Source organism: Panicum hallii, chromosome 8, assembly GCF_002211085.1.
Source record: "Panicum hallii strain FIL2 chromosome 8, PHallii_v3.1, whole genome shotgun sequence".
NCBI classification, from domain to species: Eukaryota; Viridiplantae; Streptophyta; class Magnoliopsida; order Poales; family Poaceae; genus Panicum; species Panicum hallii.
The window spans coordinates 3,239,565-3,256,700 of record NC_038049.1 but is presented as its reverse complement, the minus strand read 5'-3'; the positions used below and the strand labels follow the sequence as shown (position 1 = coordinate 3,256,700).

Here is a 17,136-nt window from a genome sequence, read left to right as displayed (position 1 = left end):
CATGGTCATTTGAAAATGGATGCACACGATGGTCACTCAGGTTTCTAGAAGTTCAAATAAGTGGTTCTCAACTTATATCTCAAGAATATTTGGATTTCATTCAAGACTCAAATCAGAAAAGGCAAAATCAGAAAAAATCTTTAACACCGGTTTAACCGACGATCTCAATTTTCTATACGTCGGTTAAACGAAGTCAGCAGAGTCTGGACAAGTCAATACACCGGTTAAACCGACGTGTTTGAAATGGGACGTCGGTGCAATTGACCAGTAAGATGGTTTTTCCAAGGATTTCAGAAGTTGTACTCACCGGTTAACCGACGACAGGTTTGAGTTAACGTCGGTGCAGTTGTCCAGAGACTTAGTTTTTCAGTTGATCAGTGGACAACTACACTCACCGGTTAAACCGATGATACGTCGGTTAATCTGCCCAAGTTGTAACGGCTAGTTTTCAGAAGGGGCAGTTTACATTCATCGGTTAAACCGACGATGACTATTGGAGGTACGTCGGATTAACCGGCGCTACGCAGTTTTCTGGCAGCTTTTCTCCAACGGCTCTATTCGTGTGAGCTGCCTATATATACCCCTCCAATGGGTCATTTTGCTACTCTTGACACTAGGCAACATCCAAACACTCATACTATAGTCAAGAGCCACCTTGAGCTTCATCATTTCACATACTTGTTCATTCAATCAATCAAGAAGTAAGATTAAGGACTTGAGTAGAGAGAAGCTTGTGTGCATCCGTTCTTGGTGATCGGTTCTTGCTCAAGTGAAGGCCTTAGCTTGTTACTCTTGGTGATTGGCATCACCTAGGCGATCTTGGTGATTGAGGTGTTTCTCGCGGAGCTTGCCAAGGATTGTGGGAGCCCGGAGAAGAAGATTGTATGTGGCTTGATCTCCACCATACCGGGATGGTGAACGGAGACTCTTAGTGAGCGCCCTCGTCTCGGTGACTTGGGAGGTGACAAGACTCTTTGTGAGTGTCACAACGTGGATTAGGGGTGTGTGCCAACACATCGATACCACGGGAAAAAATCCGGTCGTCTCTTGTCCACTCTTTTTATTCAAGCATTTTCTTTCATGCAATTTATTCATGTGCTTGACTTAGAGATCATAACTTTGCTCTACCTTGCTAGGCTTTACTTCTCTTTTTATCTCTCTTAGCTTGTGTAGGTAGCTTAGTTATCCGGTTGGTGAATTGGTGCCTTACTAGCATTGCATAGGTTAAGGTTGCTTTACTTTGTTTTAGAAATTGAAAAATGCCCAATTCACCCCCCCCTCTTGGTCCATCGATCCTTACAGTTCGGAGGGACTATATTAGGAAAAACACTTAAACACATACTAAAAAGTAAGTAATTGTTTCCATAACGTCACTACAAGGTTCTTAAATTTGCGCAACAATTTTTTTTATAAGTTGCCAACGGTTTTTGGTATATTTAGAACGGGTTTTGTTGCGAACTATGTTGGTGATTTGGTAAAATTGTTAGGATTGATGCAAATCATACTAACAATTAGTCAAATTTCCTTTTGCAGTCTCTTCCGCTAGCAAACCATTCTTTCACATCTTGCTTGCCCATGTCTTTATTGTGCTTCCCATGTAGTGCTAGCTAATAGATGGCATGCAAATGTGTACCGAGCTCAAAGATTAGCTTGTACTTTTGGATTTTTTTGAAAAAAATTGTCAATTGCTCACTCATCGTATGCCCATCATATTGATTGAAAAAAATAATAATCAGAAATTCACGCTACCAATCAGATCATGGCATTCCATGGCAGCGTGGTTGAACACGAGAGACCAGCCTCGCTCGACGGCTCTACCCGACCAGAATGGTCGCGTCCACGTAGCCAAGCCCCAGGGGCAAAATGGGAGACCCGCGGTGGGCCCATCGTCGCTCTCGCGTCTGGAGATTTTCAGATCAGATCGGGGTGGGGAAGTCGCAACAAAAAGAAACCAGGCTCCGCTCGAGAGAGATCGCATCTGCCTGCCCACCTTCCCTTCCCTTCCTCCCCACCCCACCCCGGCGACGCGGCCGCCCCGAGACCGAGCAACCCCACCGCGAGGGAGAGGAGCAGAGGAACCGGGAGAGGAAGATGTCGTCGGCGTTCAGCGGCGATGAGACGGCCCCCTTCTTCGGCTTCCTCGGCGCCGCCGCCGCCCTCGTCTTCTCATGTGCGTTCCCCGTCCCCATCCTCCCCTTCCCATTCGCGCGATCAAGCGGCCCCCTACCCAAAGCTGCGGTTTTTCCTTAGGAAAGCTTAGATTCTTCGCCATTCACTGCCCGATCTATTGTCGGGGCGCCATGACCCGGCTCGATCTGGCCGAGCTCCGGCCTCCGATCCCGGACGCGCCGGCGCTGGATCCGCCTGTTCCTCCGCTAGATTCGGCCCGATCGGGGGCGGGATTCAAGAAAGCGATGGACTTTCGGGGTGAGGCTGTTGTTGCTGCTGCTGCTGACGCCGCTGTTGCTGTTCTGCTTGATCCGGCGCAGGCATGGGTGCGGCCTACGGGACGGCGAAGAGCGGCGTCGGCGTGGCGTCCATGGGTGTGATGCGGCCGGAGCTCGTGATGAAGTCCATCGTGCCCGTGGTCATGGCTGGTGTGCTCGGTATCTACGGCCTCATCATCGCCGTCATCATCAGTACCGGGATCAACCCCAAGGCCAAGCCCTACTACCTCTTCGATGGGTACGCGCACCTCTCGTCCGGGCTTGCTTGTGGACTCGCTGGGCTTGCCGCTGGCATGGCCATTGGCATCGTTGGTGATGCTGGTGTCAGGTAAAAAGATCTCGACTTAATTTATGTCTGTAGCAACTGTCATAGATCAGTATCTCTTAAGCTCATTTTGCTACTCTCTGTTACTGTTGTTATTAATGCCGGAGGGAGTAACACATAGATCCTGTCCATAATGTTGATACTATGCCTATTAAGTGCTATAGGGTTAATCACACCAAGAATGCAGACTGTATAATGGCGTTGCCCACTTTCTTTATCACCATACAAGTCATAAGAACCAAAATCCATGTATCACAGGCACTTATTAGCATTTAAGTTATAGATCTTTGTTAGCCTAATGCATTTAGTCCTTTTAATGGATTCACACAAACGGTACCACTTTTACAATTTCTGACTTTGACTATGTCCTGTCATTTTAATGATGGTATATGAGATAATACTCTGCATCATGCTTATGTTATGTTTTGATACTACACTTTTTGAGACACTTTTTTTTACCTGAGAAAATAGTGTTCATTAGAAGAACATATGCTACTGGTTCCTCTGTATCTTAAGTTGTCATGTAAATCATAGTTGAGTAGTGGGTGTACATGGATCATTGCATACTACTTATATGGTTGAAAAGTTTGGAGTCCACTGTCACGTTATGGTATTTCACTTGAGTATGATCAACCTTAAGTTATACACTTACATGAACATGTTCTTGGACAAGTACCCAAGTTGATCTGTGCATATTTATACACTTAGTATTCCTGCTACCAGTGCATTTATAGTGAATCTAAAAGAGATTGATAATTCATTTTTTTGGATAATTTTATAGAAATTTAGGATACAATTATTATGTGCAAGTTCTAAATTAGTTCAGTTAGAATGTCTTAACCATTTCATGCTATTATTCTTATTTGGTTTATACAGTCCATTCAATAGCTTATGTGGCTTACACCTGGGATGTTAGCTGATGTTTCTCCTTATATGGAGGCTTTATATGCTTATTTGGGAATTGAAATGTTGTTTTGACTTCTTTTGTGTCACTGATTTCAGGGCAAATGCACAACAGCCAAAGCTCTTTGTGGGCATGATCCTCATTCTCATTTTCGCAGAAGCGCTTGCTCTCTACGGTCTCATCGTGGGCATCATCCTCTCATCCCGTGCCGGCCAATCCCGTGCGGATTAGGCACTTGCTGCTACCATTCTATAGTTACTGCTGTGTTTATTATATGCTGTTTTGAGAGAAACTTGAACTCGAGGTTCTTGTCTAGTTTATTCATGTTACCATGTATCAATGAAACATTTGTAGCTGAAGGAAGGTGGCACTTCCAGTCATGTTCGATTTGGTGGTGTCAAGAGGTTATTTTTTGGGTTAAGGCTGGATGGATGCTCCTGGGTTAAGTGGATTTAATTTTATCCTTGGTGAATAAAGAACACGGAATTGTAGCCAAATAATAACGTGATAATTCATATATATATATTTCTTTGCCCCATTACTGCATCCCTGGTTTTGCAATGTCATCTATGCTAGAGCATGTCTGCTGTTATAGGTGATGGTTTGTTTGTGATGTTTATGAGCTGGATGGTTGATATGTTGTTTAAAGTACTGAATGTTTTTATTCAGTTCCTCATGCTACTAGAGATTCCTAGCATTTGCAACTTATTCAAATTTACTGCATTCTGGAACATGCTGACGCTAAGCTGAAATCTCAAGAATTGCGCACGGTTATGCATATCAAAATGTCCTTGTTCGACATTGTAAAAATTACGGGAATTATGGCAGTGAAAATTCAACAAAGATTCTACCGTAGCGTGCTGCTAAGGAAACAGTTGCTCTTAGGTGTGAGGGAATCCTCAATTCTGCTAATTACAAAAAAAAGGAGAACGCTGAGTATAGTTTCCTCCTGGCGTTCAGGGAAACAGACATTATTGGCGATTGAATCACCTGCGTCTATCTCACTTTCAGTTCTCACCACCGTCAGCAGTTGTCACCACAAAAACAGAGGTTCAAAACATACTACAACTGGAACATTTTGTTGTCGCGGCCAACTAACACTTTATATCCTTAAGAAAGGCTAGCAGCAGCGACACTAGCAGTACAACTGAGCAAGGTTCTTCTCGTATGCCTTCTTGATGATCTCCCTCTTGAGCTTGAGAGCGGCCGTAACAAGGCCTGACTCCGGCGTCCATGGCTCTGGTACGAGCTTGATTTTGGCTGGGATCTCAAACTTCTCCAGTCGTGCTTGCTTAGCAGCCTGAAAAAATTGTGCAACCGTACAGCTATGAGCTATAGTAGCCTTTGTTTCTCAGAAAAATAGGGATAACGAAGTGATATCGTATTATTAAATCTTCCGTCAAATGCAATCATTACTGAACCATTAAATTGAACGAATAATTGTGTTGAGGGGGACCATGAACGAATTGTTAATCAAATCAGTCGTGCAGTGTCGGAAGTCAAACAAACACAAATTAGCTGAGATGCAGGGAGAACTCAAACCTTTGCCAAAGATTGGAGGACTTCTTTGACAGTCTCTTGCTTCTGACACAAATCCGCAAAATCACTATATGTGATTCCTTGTTTTGAGGCCCAGCCTTTCAGCTCGCTGTGTGCAGCTACAAGAAGCGCAACACAGTAGCTGTGGAAGGGGTCAGCATGGACCATGATCTGGTCAACATATGGGCACACACTCAAAGCTGCCTCCACCTGTGATTGCATCATAAGTTAACAAGAGATGACATTGACTTGTTTGATCAGAAAAAGGGAAGCTTGCCAACCTTTCCTAGAGACACATATTCACCATGTTGAAGCTTGACAATGTCCTTCTTACGGTCAATGATTTCAATACAGCCATCTGGATGCAGGCGTCCAATGTCACCGGAGTAGAACCACCGCATGCCTCTTTCATCATCCTTCATAAGATGCATAGCGTTAAACAAAAAGTTGCCACAATACACTCTTTTCGGGGTACTGGGTATTATTGGAAACATACCTTGTAGACTTCATTTGTTTTTGCTTCATTTTTGAAGTAGCCTTTAGTTACATTTGGACCTCCAATAACTATTTCACCCCGAGGCATTGGTGAATCAGTTGTTAAGTATCCACCTTCGGCCCAGTCTATCAACTATCATGTGTAAAAACGATTGCCATTATGTAAGGAAGACTTGTGTCTGAAGGAAAGGGAGAGTAAAACAAGTAGGCAAGCAAAAAATTTAATTATCAGCACATACGTTACTTTCATCTAATAGCTTCTGTTTTTAGCTTTGCACTTCAAACATTCAGACACATGAGCCTATCAGCAATCTTTAGTAATGAAATAAATAAAAACATATTGCATTTATGGAAAATCTTCCAGAATCCAGACATAGCTCACTATTATCAACTGTACCCAATATGCATGAAAATCATAGTTGCTGTCACAAGATATTGATCTTAGCCAAATTAAAATATGACTAGGAGAGAAAAACATTTTTTCTATACCTTAATGTATGAACAAGGCAGAGGAGGACCAACACGGCCAACAGATGTTTCATCATACTCTGAAAACGTTCCACCAGCACAAGTTTCAGTCAGGCCATATCCTTGCGATATTGGAGCCCTGCAATAGCATAACTTATGCTGTAAATATTGATGAAACAGTCATATATTCATGCACAAGCTATTGACTTCAAAGATTTTAATTGAAGTTTGGGAACCAAAAGTGGACAACAGATGCAATTGGCATTAACAACACAAATTGAGAATGACAAAATATAAGGAAGACTTGGATCTCACCCAAGACATATGTTGATAAATCTCTGTGTGTCCCCCGACAAAGGTGCCCCCCCTGCAAGGATAAAGCGAATCCTTCCTCCCAAGATTGCACGAACCTTCTGAAAGACAAGCATATCCCACAAGAGCTTCTCTAGTCCCCATGCACCCAACCAGCTTCCATTAACAGCAGCTAGACGGCGGCTGTAGGCGATATCAAATAGTTTCTTTGCTAACCCACCCTTTGCATCTACCTGAATTCATGTTGGTATAAGAAAAACCGAACTGTCGAGATAACATGAAAGAGAACGAAAAAGAAATGCATGAACTAAAGAGCATTACATTCTTTCGTACACCATCACGAACACGATCAAGTATAGCAGGCACAGCAGTCATTAGTGTTGGCTTCAGTGCAGAAGCATCACCTTTTGTCCCCTTTTTTATTTTATTGGATGTATCAGTCAGGGTCAAAGGTGATCCATATCCTATTGAAGCCCCAACACCAGTTATGATTGCCTAAACATCCAATTTACGTGGAGTGAATTAGAGTAAAAAACAACAATGTCGAATAGACCAACATGTCATGCCAATGCTTACCTCAGCTGCCAATTCAAGGATATGTGCTAGTGGAAGGTATGCTAGGTACACATCCTTCTTGCCAAGATCAGGCACAATGGTCGTAACAGCTGAAACTACAGCCAAGACATTGCGGTGGCTCATCATGACTCCCTGTGAAAAAAATTACAAACAAGAATGTCGACTCAATAAGAAGTTATAGAGTAGATTATTGTAGAAAAAACAAGCTTTGATAAGTTTACAGATCCTGAAGTGATATAAAATGAGCACTAGAAAGAGATATTTTTTTCATATCCGCTGCAGAATCAAAATTAAAATATTGAAATGCTAGGATTTGAGCATACCTTAGGCATCCCTGTGCTGCCACTTGTATACATAACCACTGCAGTATCTGATGGGAGAGGTAAGTTTGCTTCAACAGGCCTTTCCAGTCCTAAGCTCTCTACCTCCTCAAATGACTTAACAGTCCAGCTAGTGCATTTTTCAGCCAAGGATACTTCAGTTGAGACACCTTCCTCATTAATGTAGATGACATGTTTCACAGTGTCAAGTTGCCCACTTATATCAACCAGCTTTTTCAGTTCTTTCCGTCCGCAGACAACAGTAGTTACCTCAGTCTAAAGAGTCACACCAAGAATAAGATTAGCTGAAAGTACAGCAGTCCCGCATCTAATAGGTATGGCATCGTAAATATTTAAGGAATAATGTGTGAAATGAATGCCAGTATTTGATGACCATAAACAGAGAGAATGCTGTGGCTAACAAAAATGAAAAATCAATTGTGTCGAGATATGTATAACTGTACAAGGGCTTGAGCACGGTATAAACAAGGACATCAAATACATGGGCAGCATGGGATGAAGTAACCAACCTCATTTAGTGAGTGACATAGCGCTCCCTCCCCCAAAGAGGCATAGATTGTAACAACTGTAATGTTTTGTCTGAAGCACGCCTTGCAAAGAGAGGAAAAAAGATTAACGATGTAGCAAATGATTTGCAGAGCTAAATATTAACTCAATGTAAATATCATAAGTAAAATGTCGTGGCACAATTCATTTAACATAAAAAAATATATGCAAAACAGCATAGTTGATTTCTATATCATCATTGAAGGAAACTGGTCATAACTTGTTAAATGTTCATATCTGTATCATTATCACTGTTCGTTCTTTAAGAAGTCTAACATCACTCTCTTTCTTCCGATGAGATCATTTCACATTCTATAGGAGGAAAACTGCAGAACATTGGTAGATGGGTAGAGAAGATACCTGCAATGCAATCTGCCACTCAGCCCGAGTATCAGCAAAAATAGCAACATGCTCATCCTTGAGATGCCCAATTCTCAGTAGGCCAGACGAGAAGTTGCACACAGTCTTGAACGCATCAGCATAGCTTTTCCACTCATAATTTCCCAAATGGAGCTTCTCAAAGGATCTTCCATCAGGAGCCACCTCCAACTCCCTCGCAATGAGCTTCCTGGTGCCATACAGGGGCATGTAGGCAAACTGCTCGCATGATTGCTCAAATAGCTCAGCAAGCGTGGAAACCCCCTCCCAGTGCGTTTCAATGGGTCTTTCAAATCTGTGGTTACGGACGGCGCAGCCGGGCTCTCCACCCACCTCGACTGGTACTCCCCTCTTCTTCTCAGATTTCCTCTTGGTGAGCAGCAGAGACGCGACAAAAGGGAGAAGGAAACCAAAGAAATACGGATTCATATTTTCTCAAAAAAACAGCTTTATATTGCTTCCAGCTTATGGAGTGTCAATACTCGATACTGATTGGCAGAGGTCTTGGGAGTCTGAAACCTGCAATGATAGTTTCATGAGGTGAAGTTCTCAAGAAGTGCTCGGCCCCCAACTGTGCCAATTAGGAAAGGAAAAGACAAAAAGCTAAACAACAGTGGCAGCTATACGATTCATTTTCTCATGCACACCTACTGTAGGAGATCGACTGCGCATGCCGATTAGCTAACTAGGCCTACAGAACTTCGAATCCTGAAATCTTACAGAACTTCAGTTTTCTAAAGCAGCAACTGCAGCTCAAGTTCAGTTTCTCCGGTGGAACTAAGTAGTAACTGCAAGGGGGATATTTTCTTTGATGGGGAACTCAGCTAGACTTGCTCAATCACCATTTACCACCAATCGACGAAATCTTGTTTGAGCAGGTAGTTAAATACAGGCGCTTTGTGATCTGGGCTATTCGAGTCCTACCATTTGTGGCACACTACAAGTGAAATTCCACCGAACAAAGTACAATGCCGTCCTATGCTACCAGCAACCTGATGAATGTAATCGTCGGAGCAGGGCCTAGAAACGCAGAACTGAACCGTGTGGCTCCCGCAGGGAGCGAGCATACAAAGTCCAACCCAACTGACCCGAGGCGAGCTACGGGATCCCAAGATTCAGTGGAAGGAAATGAACAGAAGACGTACGAGCGCGGGGGGCGTACCTGCGAGTGTGTGCAATGCAGCAGGGCGGCAGGCAGGACGCGGAGCAGGCGGAGAGGGAAATAAGGCGGGTCCGGCGGGCGGAGGATCCAAAGACGCCGGCGCCGCCGAGGGCGGCCGGCCTCTTTCTTTGTCGGTACTCCGTCACGGCCTTGTCCTGTCTCGCTTTTGGAGTCAGGTTTTGGCTGGGCCTTGCTCGCGGGGTTTTGGGATCGCCGAGCCATCCCCATCTGGGCCACCTTTTTGCTAGGCTTTGCTCTGCTTTTGCCTTCCTCCTTGCAACCTAGTGGAAAACACTCATTTCTTCTTCTTCTTTGGTTCCACCATTCCTTGTTTTTTCCGACCCCCAAATTCTCTCGCTTTCAGTCCACACGTATTTGTTTGCAGAGAGCTGAACTTTAGCTCTATTGTATTAAAGAGAATCTTATCATTTAAAAATATTAAATAAGTTTAATTATAAAACTAACTATAGAACTGGCTAATTTGTGAGATGAATCTAATAAGGTATATTAATCTATAATTAGCAGATGATTATTGTAGCATCACTATTGCAAGTTATAGATTAATTAGGTTCATTAAATTCATCTCGCAAATTAGCATCCGTCTGTGAAAAAATTTAGACAAATTTTATTTAATACTTCTAAATAATTCTAAATGATAATTTTTTTTTGATGTGAGGAGCCCCTGGAACCAAACGGGCCCCACACACAAGCGGATGCCGCCCAAAATATCAGTCGTTTTGTTTTCTCTTCTGCCATATCCTCTCTATGTGCAATATTAAGTACGGAGGATTTGTGTCACTAGATCCGTCAGGTAAAATTTCCACAGTACACAAGAATCTTTATCCGAGCTAACATTTTCTTGCAGAAATCGCTAGTAAAAGTGTCAGTACACAAGAAGCTCAAAATTTCCTAGCACCTTCTCGAAAATTTTTTCTAGAGGATTAAAGTCTAGAACAAGTACCCCTACTGTTTTCGCTCCCCCCCCCAACCAAAAAAAAAAACTGGTACAAATTGCTAGTTGGAGTATCGTACTATATCCTAAGCAACATATAAATATTTTTGAACCTGAGAGTAGTACCCTGATGCATTCTTCTCTGTTATCAGTATCCCAACTATCCTAATGCAACCTACCTATACATCTACTCTTGAGGCTCTGAATTCCTGTCATCTTAAGGGCGTGATAGCGATGAACTCATCATGCTTGTCATGGGCCTTCGCTAACTCCAAACTGATACGAGTCCAAGGCATCCTTGTGCATGCCACCAGTCTGGTGATTTGTTTGGAAACAGGGTACTTGGACCCCTGCAATTTATCTAAAATTTAGATTATTAATCTTGTTGCGAAAACACCAAGGTTTGCTAGGTGGTATATTCACCCCCCTGATTTATCTAGAAATTGACTAATCATAAAATTATCTAGACAAACCATAGAAGCTGATTTTTATTGCCATGAACTATCATGTTAGGTTGGGTTGGTAATTGGCACTAAGCATTACCCATATTCATTTTGACCATTTAAAATATTGTTAATTATATCCGTACTATTCAGAAGTTTACACGAAAGCGAGTGCTTTTAGTGGTTTTACTTGTAGGCATGTGATAGGGTGCACATGATTGTGCGAGTGTGGTGTGCACGAGTAACGTTGTGTGCAAGTGCATAACGACCTTGTTATAAAAAAAACCAAACATTTCAATACACACAAATTAGATGAATTTGATATTTTAATATCTTTTAGGAACATGTAATGGCAGAACATGGCAGTAAAAAAGGGTAAATATTCACTATCTAACATCTCTCCTATCAATCTTAAATTGACATCATGTTGTTGTTGCTGCTGCTGTTGTTATCCACCATTTCCGTTGCATCATTCTTTTAGATAATTGTAATTCTATAGATAAACCTACAAACAAGTGGTAAAAAATGTTAAGTTCATTGAGGCCTTGAGGAAAGTTCACTTGATTTGGAGTCCTAAGCATCAGATGTGTAATCCCCCAACCTTCCCTATACCAACTCTTCACCCAACACATGGCAACACATTCTGTACATGCTACAAACCTATAGCTAGCTTATCTCATCACAATGATGCATGAAAAAGCTTAAAGATTGCGTGCTCAGCAGCCATGCCCAAGACAAGATCACCTTTCCTTCCCCTCCTCCTGATCGCCACCACCTGCATTGCCAATGCCGGCGCCGGCGACGTCCTGTTGCCGCAGGAGCCCGCGCAGGAGGCGCAGCCCGCCTCGTTCCCCGGCGAGTGGCAGCTCCTCCACGCCAGCATCGGCTTGTCGGCGATGCACATGCAGCTCCTCCCGGGCGACTTCGTCCTCATGTTCGACCGAACCGACACGGGGCCCTCCAACATTTCCCTCGCCGCGATGGCGCCGTGCGCCGCCACGGCCGACGGCGCCGACTGCACGGCGCACTCGGTGCTCCTCGACCTCCGCTCCAACGTGCTCCACCCGTACCCGCTCGCCACCAACCCGTGGTGCTCGTCGGGGGCGCTGCTCCCCAACGGCACGCTCCTCCAGACCGGCGGCTTCTCCAATGGCGACCGCGTCGCGCGGCTCTTCTCTCCGGCGACCGGGTGGGTCGAGCTGCCCTCGTTCCTCGCGGCCCGGCGGTGGTACGCCACCGACATGATCCTCCCCGACGGGCGGGTGATCGTCCTCGGCGGCCGGAGACAGTTCAACTTCGAGTTCTTCCCGCACGACGACGCCGCGCCGGCGCTCACGTTCTTCCCGTTCCTCGACGAGACCACGGAGCTGGACGCCGAGGACAACCTGTACCCGTTCCTCCACCTCCTCCCCGACGGCACGGTCTTCGTCTTCGCCAACGACCGCGCCATCGTCTTCGACCCCTACAACCGCGCGCCGCTCCGCCGGCTCCCCGCCGTCCCGGGCGGCGTGCCGAGGAACTACCCGTCGTCGGGGTCCTCCGTCCTCCTCCCGCTCCGCCCCGACTCCCCCGCGCACGCCGAGGTGCTGGTCTGCGGCGGCGCGCCGCGCGGCGCGTATCACCTCGCGCTCCGCAACGCCACGTTCGTGCCGGCCGACCGGACCTGCGCCCGCATCGCGCCGACGGACCGGGACCCCGCGTGGGCGATCGAGGAGATGCCGCTCGCCAGGGTGATGGGCGACATGGTGCTGCTCCCCACCGGCGACGTGCTGATCGTGAACGGCGCGGCGGCCGGCACCGCCGGGTGGGAGCTGGGGCGGGAGCCCGTCACGCGGCCGGTGCTGTACAGGCCGGACGCGCAGCTCGGTGCGCGGTTCGAGGCGCTGGCCGCGTCGGCGATCCCGCGGATGTACCACTCGTCGGCGACGCTGGACACGTACGGCCGGGTGCTCGTCGGCGGCAGCAACCCGCACGTCGGGTACGTGTTCGCGAATGCGACGTACCCGACGGAGCTGAGCCTGGAGGCGTTCCTGCCGCCATACATGGACGCGCGGCTCGACGGCGCGCGGCCGCGGGTTCTGGCGGCGCCGGGGGAGGTCGGGTACGGCGAGGCGACGGCCGTGCGGTTCGAGGTGCCGGCGCCCTCCGGCGCGGCGGCGGCGGGGGAGGTGCGGGTGGCCGCAGTGGCGCCGGCGTTCGCGACGCACTCGTTCGGGATGAACCAGCGGGTGGTGGATCTCGCCGTGGGGAGGGTGGCCCAGCTGGACGTCGGGGTGTACGAGGCCGAGGTCGCGGCGCCGCCCACGCCCGGGGTGGCGCCGCCGGGGTACTACATGTGGTTCGTGGTGCTCGCCGGCGTGCCCAGCAGCGCCGCCTGGGTGCGCATGCGGCCGCTCGGACCGGCGCCATGATGATCAGACTAAAAGATCGGCAATGAAAAATCTTGCACACAGTAGACTGAATTTCCATTGCTTGACCAGGTGGTTTAGTACTCTTTTTTGTCAATCGTTTTCCTGATCATCTGACTTCAGTTGCACCATTGTCCATGGTCATTTCGCACGGAGATCCTAGGCGACTGCAATCTCGAATTAGAGCAGGTGTCGGCCGGCAACGGCCAGATTAGTGATCAGGAGTTAGGGTCTTGGCTCCATTTGGATCAACTAAAGGTTGTGGATTAGGGCTTTTAAAGCTCTAATTAATACAAACAATTTAGCTTTTGGATCTATTAAACTTTAATTTCACAATCTCTAGTCTAGAATGTAACAATACCATCTTCTCTATCAATATACATTCACCGGCAGTTTAACCTGCCGGCTTCGGTTCAAACAACAACAACAACAAAAAAATACCACATGCTACCTCCATTTGTCGGTATTTTACCAGCTGCCCACCGAAGGGTATACCCAAGGCGGTAAGTTTAGGTGAGGAGACGCCGAGATCAGGAACTCGAAGGTGCAAGGAACACAAGACTTTAGACAGGTTCGGGCCGCGAGGCGCGTAATATCTTACGTCCTGTATAGTGGTTTGTATTCCCTTGGGTATAGAATGATGTGTTTTGAGGAGGCTCCTGCCCCCCTATATATCCGGGAGGTCAAGGTTACATGAATCCTAACCAACACTAGCCGGGGAATCATAACCGAATACAACTCGAGTAGATTCCTTCTGCACCGACTAGCTTTATCTCCTACTCAAACGAGTAGAAAATAATTTAAATAAGAGATAAGACAGGCTTTATCTCTTAATCCTGTTTAAACTGCGTTATGTACACAGCCCGTAGCTCTGGGTCTGACAAGCCCCCGAGCTCTTCGTAGCTGAGTACTGCAGGCTTCTCGAGTACTTTCGAAGCAGTCTTCGGCTTCTCTTGGACCTCCGTCTTGAAGTTGTTCTTCGAGTACTTTCTTGGCTGCATCAAAGCTATGAGGTGCTCATGCCCCGAATTACTTCTTTGGTATGGTGTGCGATTGAAAAATCGCACTCCATATGGAGTAGCCCCCGAGCCTTAGGTTGAATCAAAGAATCAGGCTGGGGGTCGCATTAGTCTTGAATCTTCCTTACTTACTTTTTAAATAAATTTGAAAAATAAGTAATCTTCCTTACTTACATCATCGATTGCCGCGTGATTGGCACCTGGATGCCGATTTCTTCTACAGGAGCTTCTCGAACTCCTCCTGCGTCGTTGACTTCTTGCCTCGCGAGGGACGATCTACAGCCGCGATGAGATCATCTGGCTTGCGCTTTCGGGGTGGACCCGAATAGTCCCGCTGGCTCTTATCGTTGCGGTTGTCATTTGGACACCTTAGATTGCTATCATTGCGCCTTGGGAACCGCTCCCGCATCTTCTCTTCCTGCTCGGACCAGTCGTGCATCATGTCACGAAGCTCTACAACAGTTTTCGGCCTGTTCCGCCCGAAGTCTCTGTAGATGCTTGGATCGGTGATGCCGTTGTAGAAGCAGTCGATGATGTCCTCCTCTGAGATATTCGTAATGGTGGCACGGACATCGAAGAAACGGTGTGTATAGGACCGTAGGAGCTTGTTACGTTCCTATTTACATTGAGCAAGATCGTGACGAGTACCTACACGAGTGATCGCCCCCTGGAAGTTGTCGATGAAGACCTTCTTGAGCCGCTCCCAGGAGTCGATCGAGTTGTTGCTGAGGCTCTCCAACCACGTGAGCGGCGTAGGGTCCAAGGCCATCGGGAAGTAGACGACCTTAGTGATGTTGGAACCCCCTACGACTTCAATGGTGGTGGAGTAGCAACGTAGCCATTGCTGAGGAGCTTGCATGCCATCATACTTGGTGATGCCGATCGGCTTGAAGCCCTCAGGGTACTTGTAACTGCTGAACCGTGCGGAGAAAGCTGGGAAACGGTCGCTGCAGTCAGTACCTTCTGTCTCGACTTCTTTGCGCACTTTGCGCCTGGAATCGATCACAGACTGCGCATCGCGTCCTTCATTGATTCACTGGCGCAGGTCTTCTGGAGGAGGCCGGTGATTGGCCTGTCACGGGTTACCCCCTGGAGGTGGCTGCTGCCTCCCGCCAGGGGTCTGACTCTCGCGAGCGTTGTCGTTGTTGCTGCGCTGAGGTCGAGGACAGCCGCCTGCCGTTCGACTGTGAGCCTAGCTTCGGCTCTCGCCCACGCGCTCCTCCGTGACGGTAGACGCCGGGTTTTGCTGATTCAGCTGGATCCAGGCCCTCTGTGCGTAACGAAGTGCTTGACGCACGTTTGGATCGTTACTACCTCGAGTATGGCCGTGACCCTAGCGATGTTGGCCACCGAAGTCCTGAAACCCCGCTCTCTTACGGCAGCGAATTCGGCGTCAAGCTCGCGATGCATAGACCGCATGCGCTCATTGACCCTCCTTCAGCGGGCTGCGCGAGCTCTGTTCCTGGTCCTCCGCGCCTCACGATCGGTGTCATTTTCGTCACCGGCGTTGGCTGTGGCTTCATCTTCGGATACCGCATCAAATTCGACGATGGGCAAGTCGCCATCGTCCTCGCCTTCTTCCGCCATCAGCATCTGGCGTGAGATGAGCTTGTCAGAGCTTGCGTCGACTAGCTCGGTCGACTTCACCACGGTGGCTAACGGCCTGCCCTCCTGAAAAGGCAAAGGCTCGAGGTGTGCCACAAGTCGATCTTCGGCCTCGAGTAGATCAGAAAGTTTCATGCCCTTCCAATGCACAAAACGCCCCTCCGGGGTGCAGGTGATCATCAGACCGTTGGCACAAAAACAACCCGAAGCCCCCGACGAGCGGTGGCTTCAGGCTTTTAGAGTAGAGAATCCAAATCCTTCTCCAATGTGGAGAGGAACTCGGAGGTGTTGGCCTCCTGAAGATCAGTGGCCAAATCGCGTAGGCCGAGTCGTGATCGGCTACGCGAATCCTTAGATTGGAACAAGTCCAACCTAAGGAAAGTTGTTGCAGCGCCGGATGAAGTCGCGCCGGAAGCAGACTCCTCCTCGATCCTCGTTGCGGACCCATGAATTGGCAAATCATCGAGATCATCAACAAACTTGTCGAGGTCGCTTTGAGAAACCGCCGCGGGGGTTTTCGGCTTGCTGTCGTACCATGTCGACGAGGAATCGACAGAAACTGCCCGCACCATCTGCGATGCAGACCCACGAGCCAAAAACAAACGTCGTACCCTGAGAAGGTACTGGCATGGAGAACTGGAAAGATGCCATCGAGTTCGCCGTGGATCTTTGATGCGCTCCCCTACCTGGCGCGCCAGTTGTCGGTATTTTACCGGCTGCCCATCGAGGGTATACCCAAGGCGGTAAGTTTAGGTGAGGAGACGTCGAGATCAGAAACTCGAAGGTGCAAGGAACACAAGACTTTAGACAGGTTCGGGCCGCGAGGCGCGTAATACCCTACGTCCTGTATGGTGATTTGTATTCCCTTGGGTGTAGAATGATCTGTTTTAAGGGGGTCCCTGCCCCCCCTTATATATCCGGGAGGTCAGGGTTACATGAATCTTAACCAACACTAGTCGGGGAATCGTAACCGAATACAACTCGAGTAGATTTCTTCTGCACCGACTAGCTTTATCTCCTACTCAAACGAGTAGAAAAATAACTTAAATAAGAGATAGGACAGGCCTTATCTCTTAATTCTGTTTAAACTACGTTATGTACACAACCCTATAGCCTCGAGTCTGACACCATTATCTTTTAAAAGCTTGTGCATGGCAAAAAGACCAAACTGCCGATTAAAATTTACTTAAAATTGTCCACCATTGCCATTTACTTA

At 47.4% G+C, this 17,136-nt stretch overlaps 3 protein-coding genes across 4 annotated transcripts; 2 read left to right on the top strand and 1 right to left on the bottom strand.

Annotated features, from left to right (window-relative positions):
* The first annotated feature begins 1,940 nt into the window (after positions 1-1,940).
* On the top strand, positions 1,941-4,217 carry LOC112903091 (V-type proton ATPase 16 kDa proteolipid subunit-like). Its single transcript, XM_025972306.1, has 3 exons — positions 1,941-2,170; positions 2,490-2,775; positions 3,775-4,217. The coding sequence occupies exons 1-3, from the start codon at positions 2,092-2,094 to the stop codon at positions 3,905-3,907; spliced, it is 498 nt and encodes a 165-aa protein (XP_025828091.1). The 5' UTR covers positions 1,941-2,091; the 3' UTR covers positions 3,908-4,217.
* Positions 4,218-4,540: 323 nt separating this feature from the next.
* Positions 4,541-9,639, bottom strand: LOC112902690 (long chain acyl-CoA synthetase 9, chloroplastic-like). 2 transcript variants are annotated; one of them, XM_025971858.1, is made up of 12 exons: positions 9,494-9,639; positions 8,314-8,850; positions 7,917-7,997; positions 7,390-7,662; positions 7,067-7,198; positions 6,812-6,985; positions 6,494-6,723; positions 6,200-6,317; positions 5,712-5,843; positions 5,497-5,631; positions 5,219-5,425; positions 4,541-4,976 (listed from the first exon to the last, which is right to left on the bottom strand). In XM_025971858.1, the coding sequence occupies exons 2-12, from the start codon at positions 8,758-8,760 to the stop codon at positions 4,812-4,814; spliced, it is 2,094 nt and encodes a 697-aa protein (XP_025827643.1). In that variant the 5' UTR covers positions 8,761-8,850; positions 9,494-9,639; the 3' UTR covers positions 4,541-4,811. The 2 variants fall into 2 exon arrangements, with proteins under 2 accessions (XP_025827643.1, XP_025827644.1); XM_025971859.1 differs by lacking the exon at positions 9,494-9,639 and adding an exon at positions 9,324-9,345.
* A 1,974-nt stretch (positions 9,640-11,613) lies between these two features.
* LOC112902607 (aldehyde oxidase GLOX-like) lies at positions 11,614-13,299 on the top strand. The gene has a single exon (XM_025971727.1). It carries the CDS (start codon positions 11,614-11,616, stop codon positions 13,297-13,299), a length of 1,686 nt encoding a protein of 561 aa, XP_025827512.1.
* Positions 13,300-17,136: the final 3,837 nt, after the last annotated feature.

Coding starts and splice junctions, on each gene's coding strand:
- LOC112903091 (XM_025972306.1), top strand. CDS start 2,092: ATGTCGTCGGCGTTCAGCGGCGATGAGACGGCCCCCTTCTTCGGCTTC. Junction 2,171..2,489: donor CGCCGCCCTCGTCTTCTCAT/GTGCGTTCCCCG, acceptor GATCCGGCGCAG/GCATGGGTGCGGCCTACGGG. Junction 2,776..3,774: donor GTTGGTGATGCTGGTGTCAG/GTAAAAAGATCT, acceptor CACTGATTTCAG/GGCAAATGCACAACAGCCAA.
- LOC112902690 (XM_025971858.1), bottom strand. CDS start 8,760: ATGAATCCGTATTTCTTTGGTTTCCTTCTCCCTTTTGTCGCGTCTCTG. Junction 7,998..8,313: donor AGTGGCAGATTGCATTGCAG/GTATCTTCTCTA, acceptor TCTCTTTGCAAG/GCGTGCTTCAGACAAAACAT. Junction 6,318..6,493: donor TTTATCAACATATGTCTTGG/GTGAGATCCAAG, acceptor ATGCTATTGCAG/GGCTCCAATATCGCAAGGAT.
- LOC112902607 (XM_025971727.1), top strand. CDS start 11,614: ATGCCCAAGACAAGATCACCTTTCCTTCCCCTCCTCCTGATCGCCACC.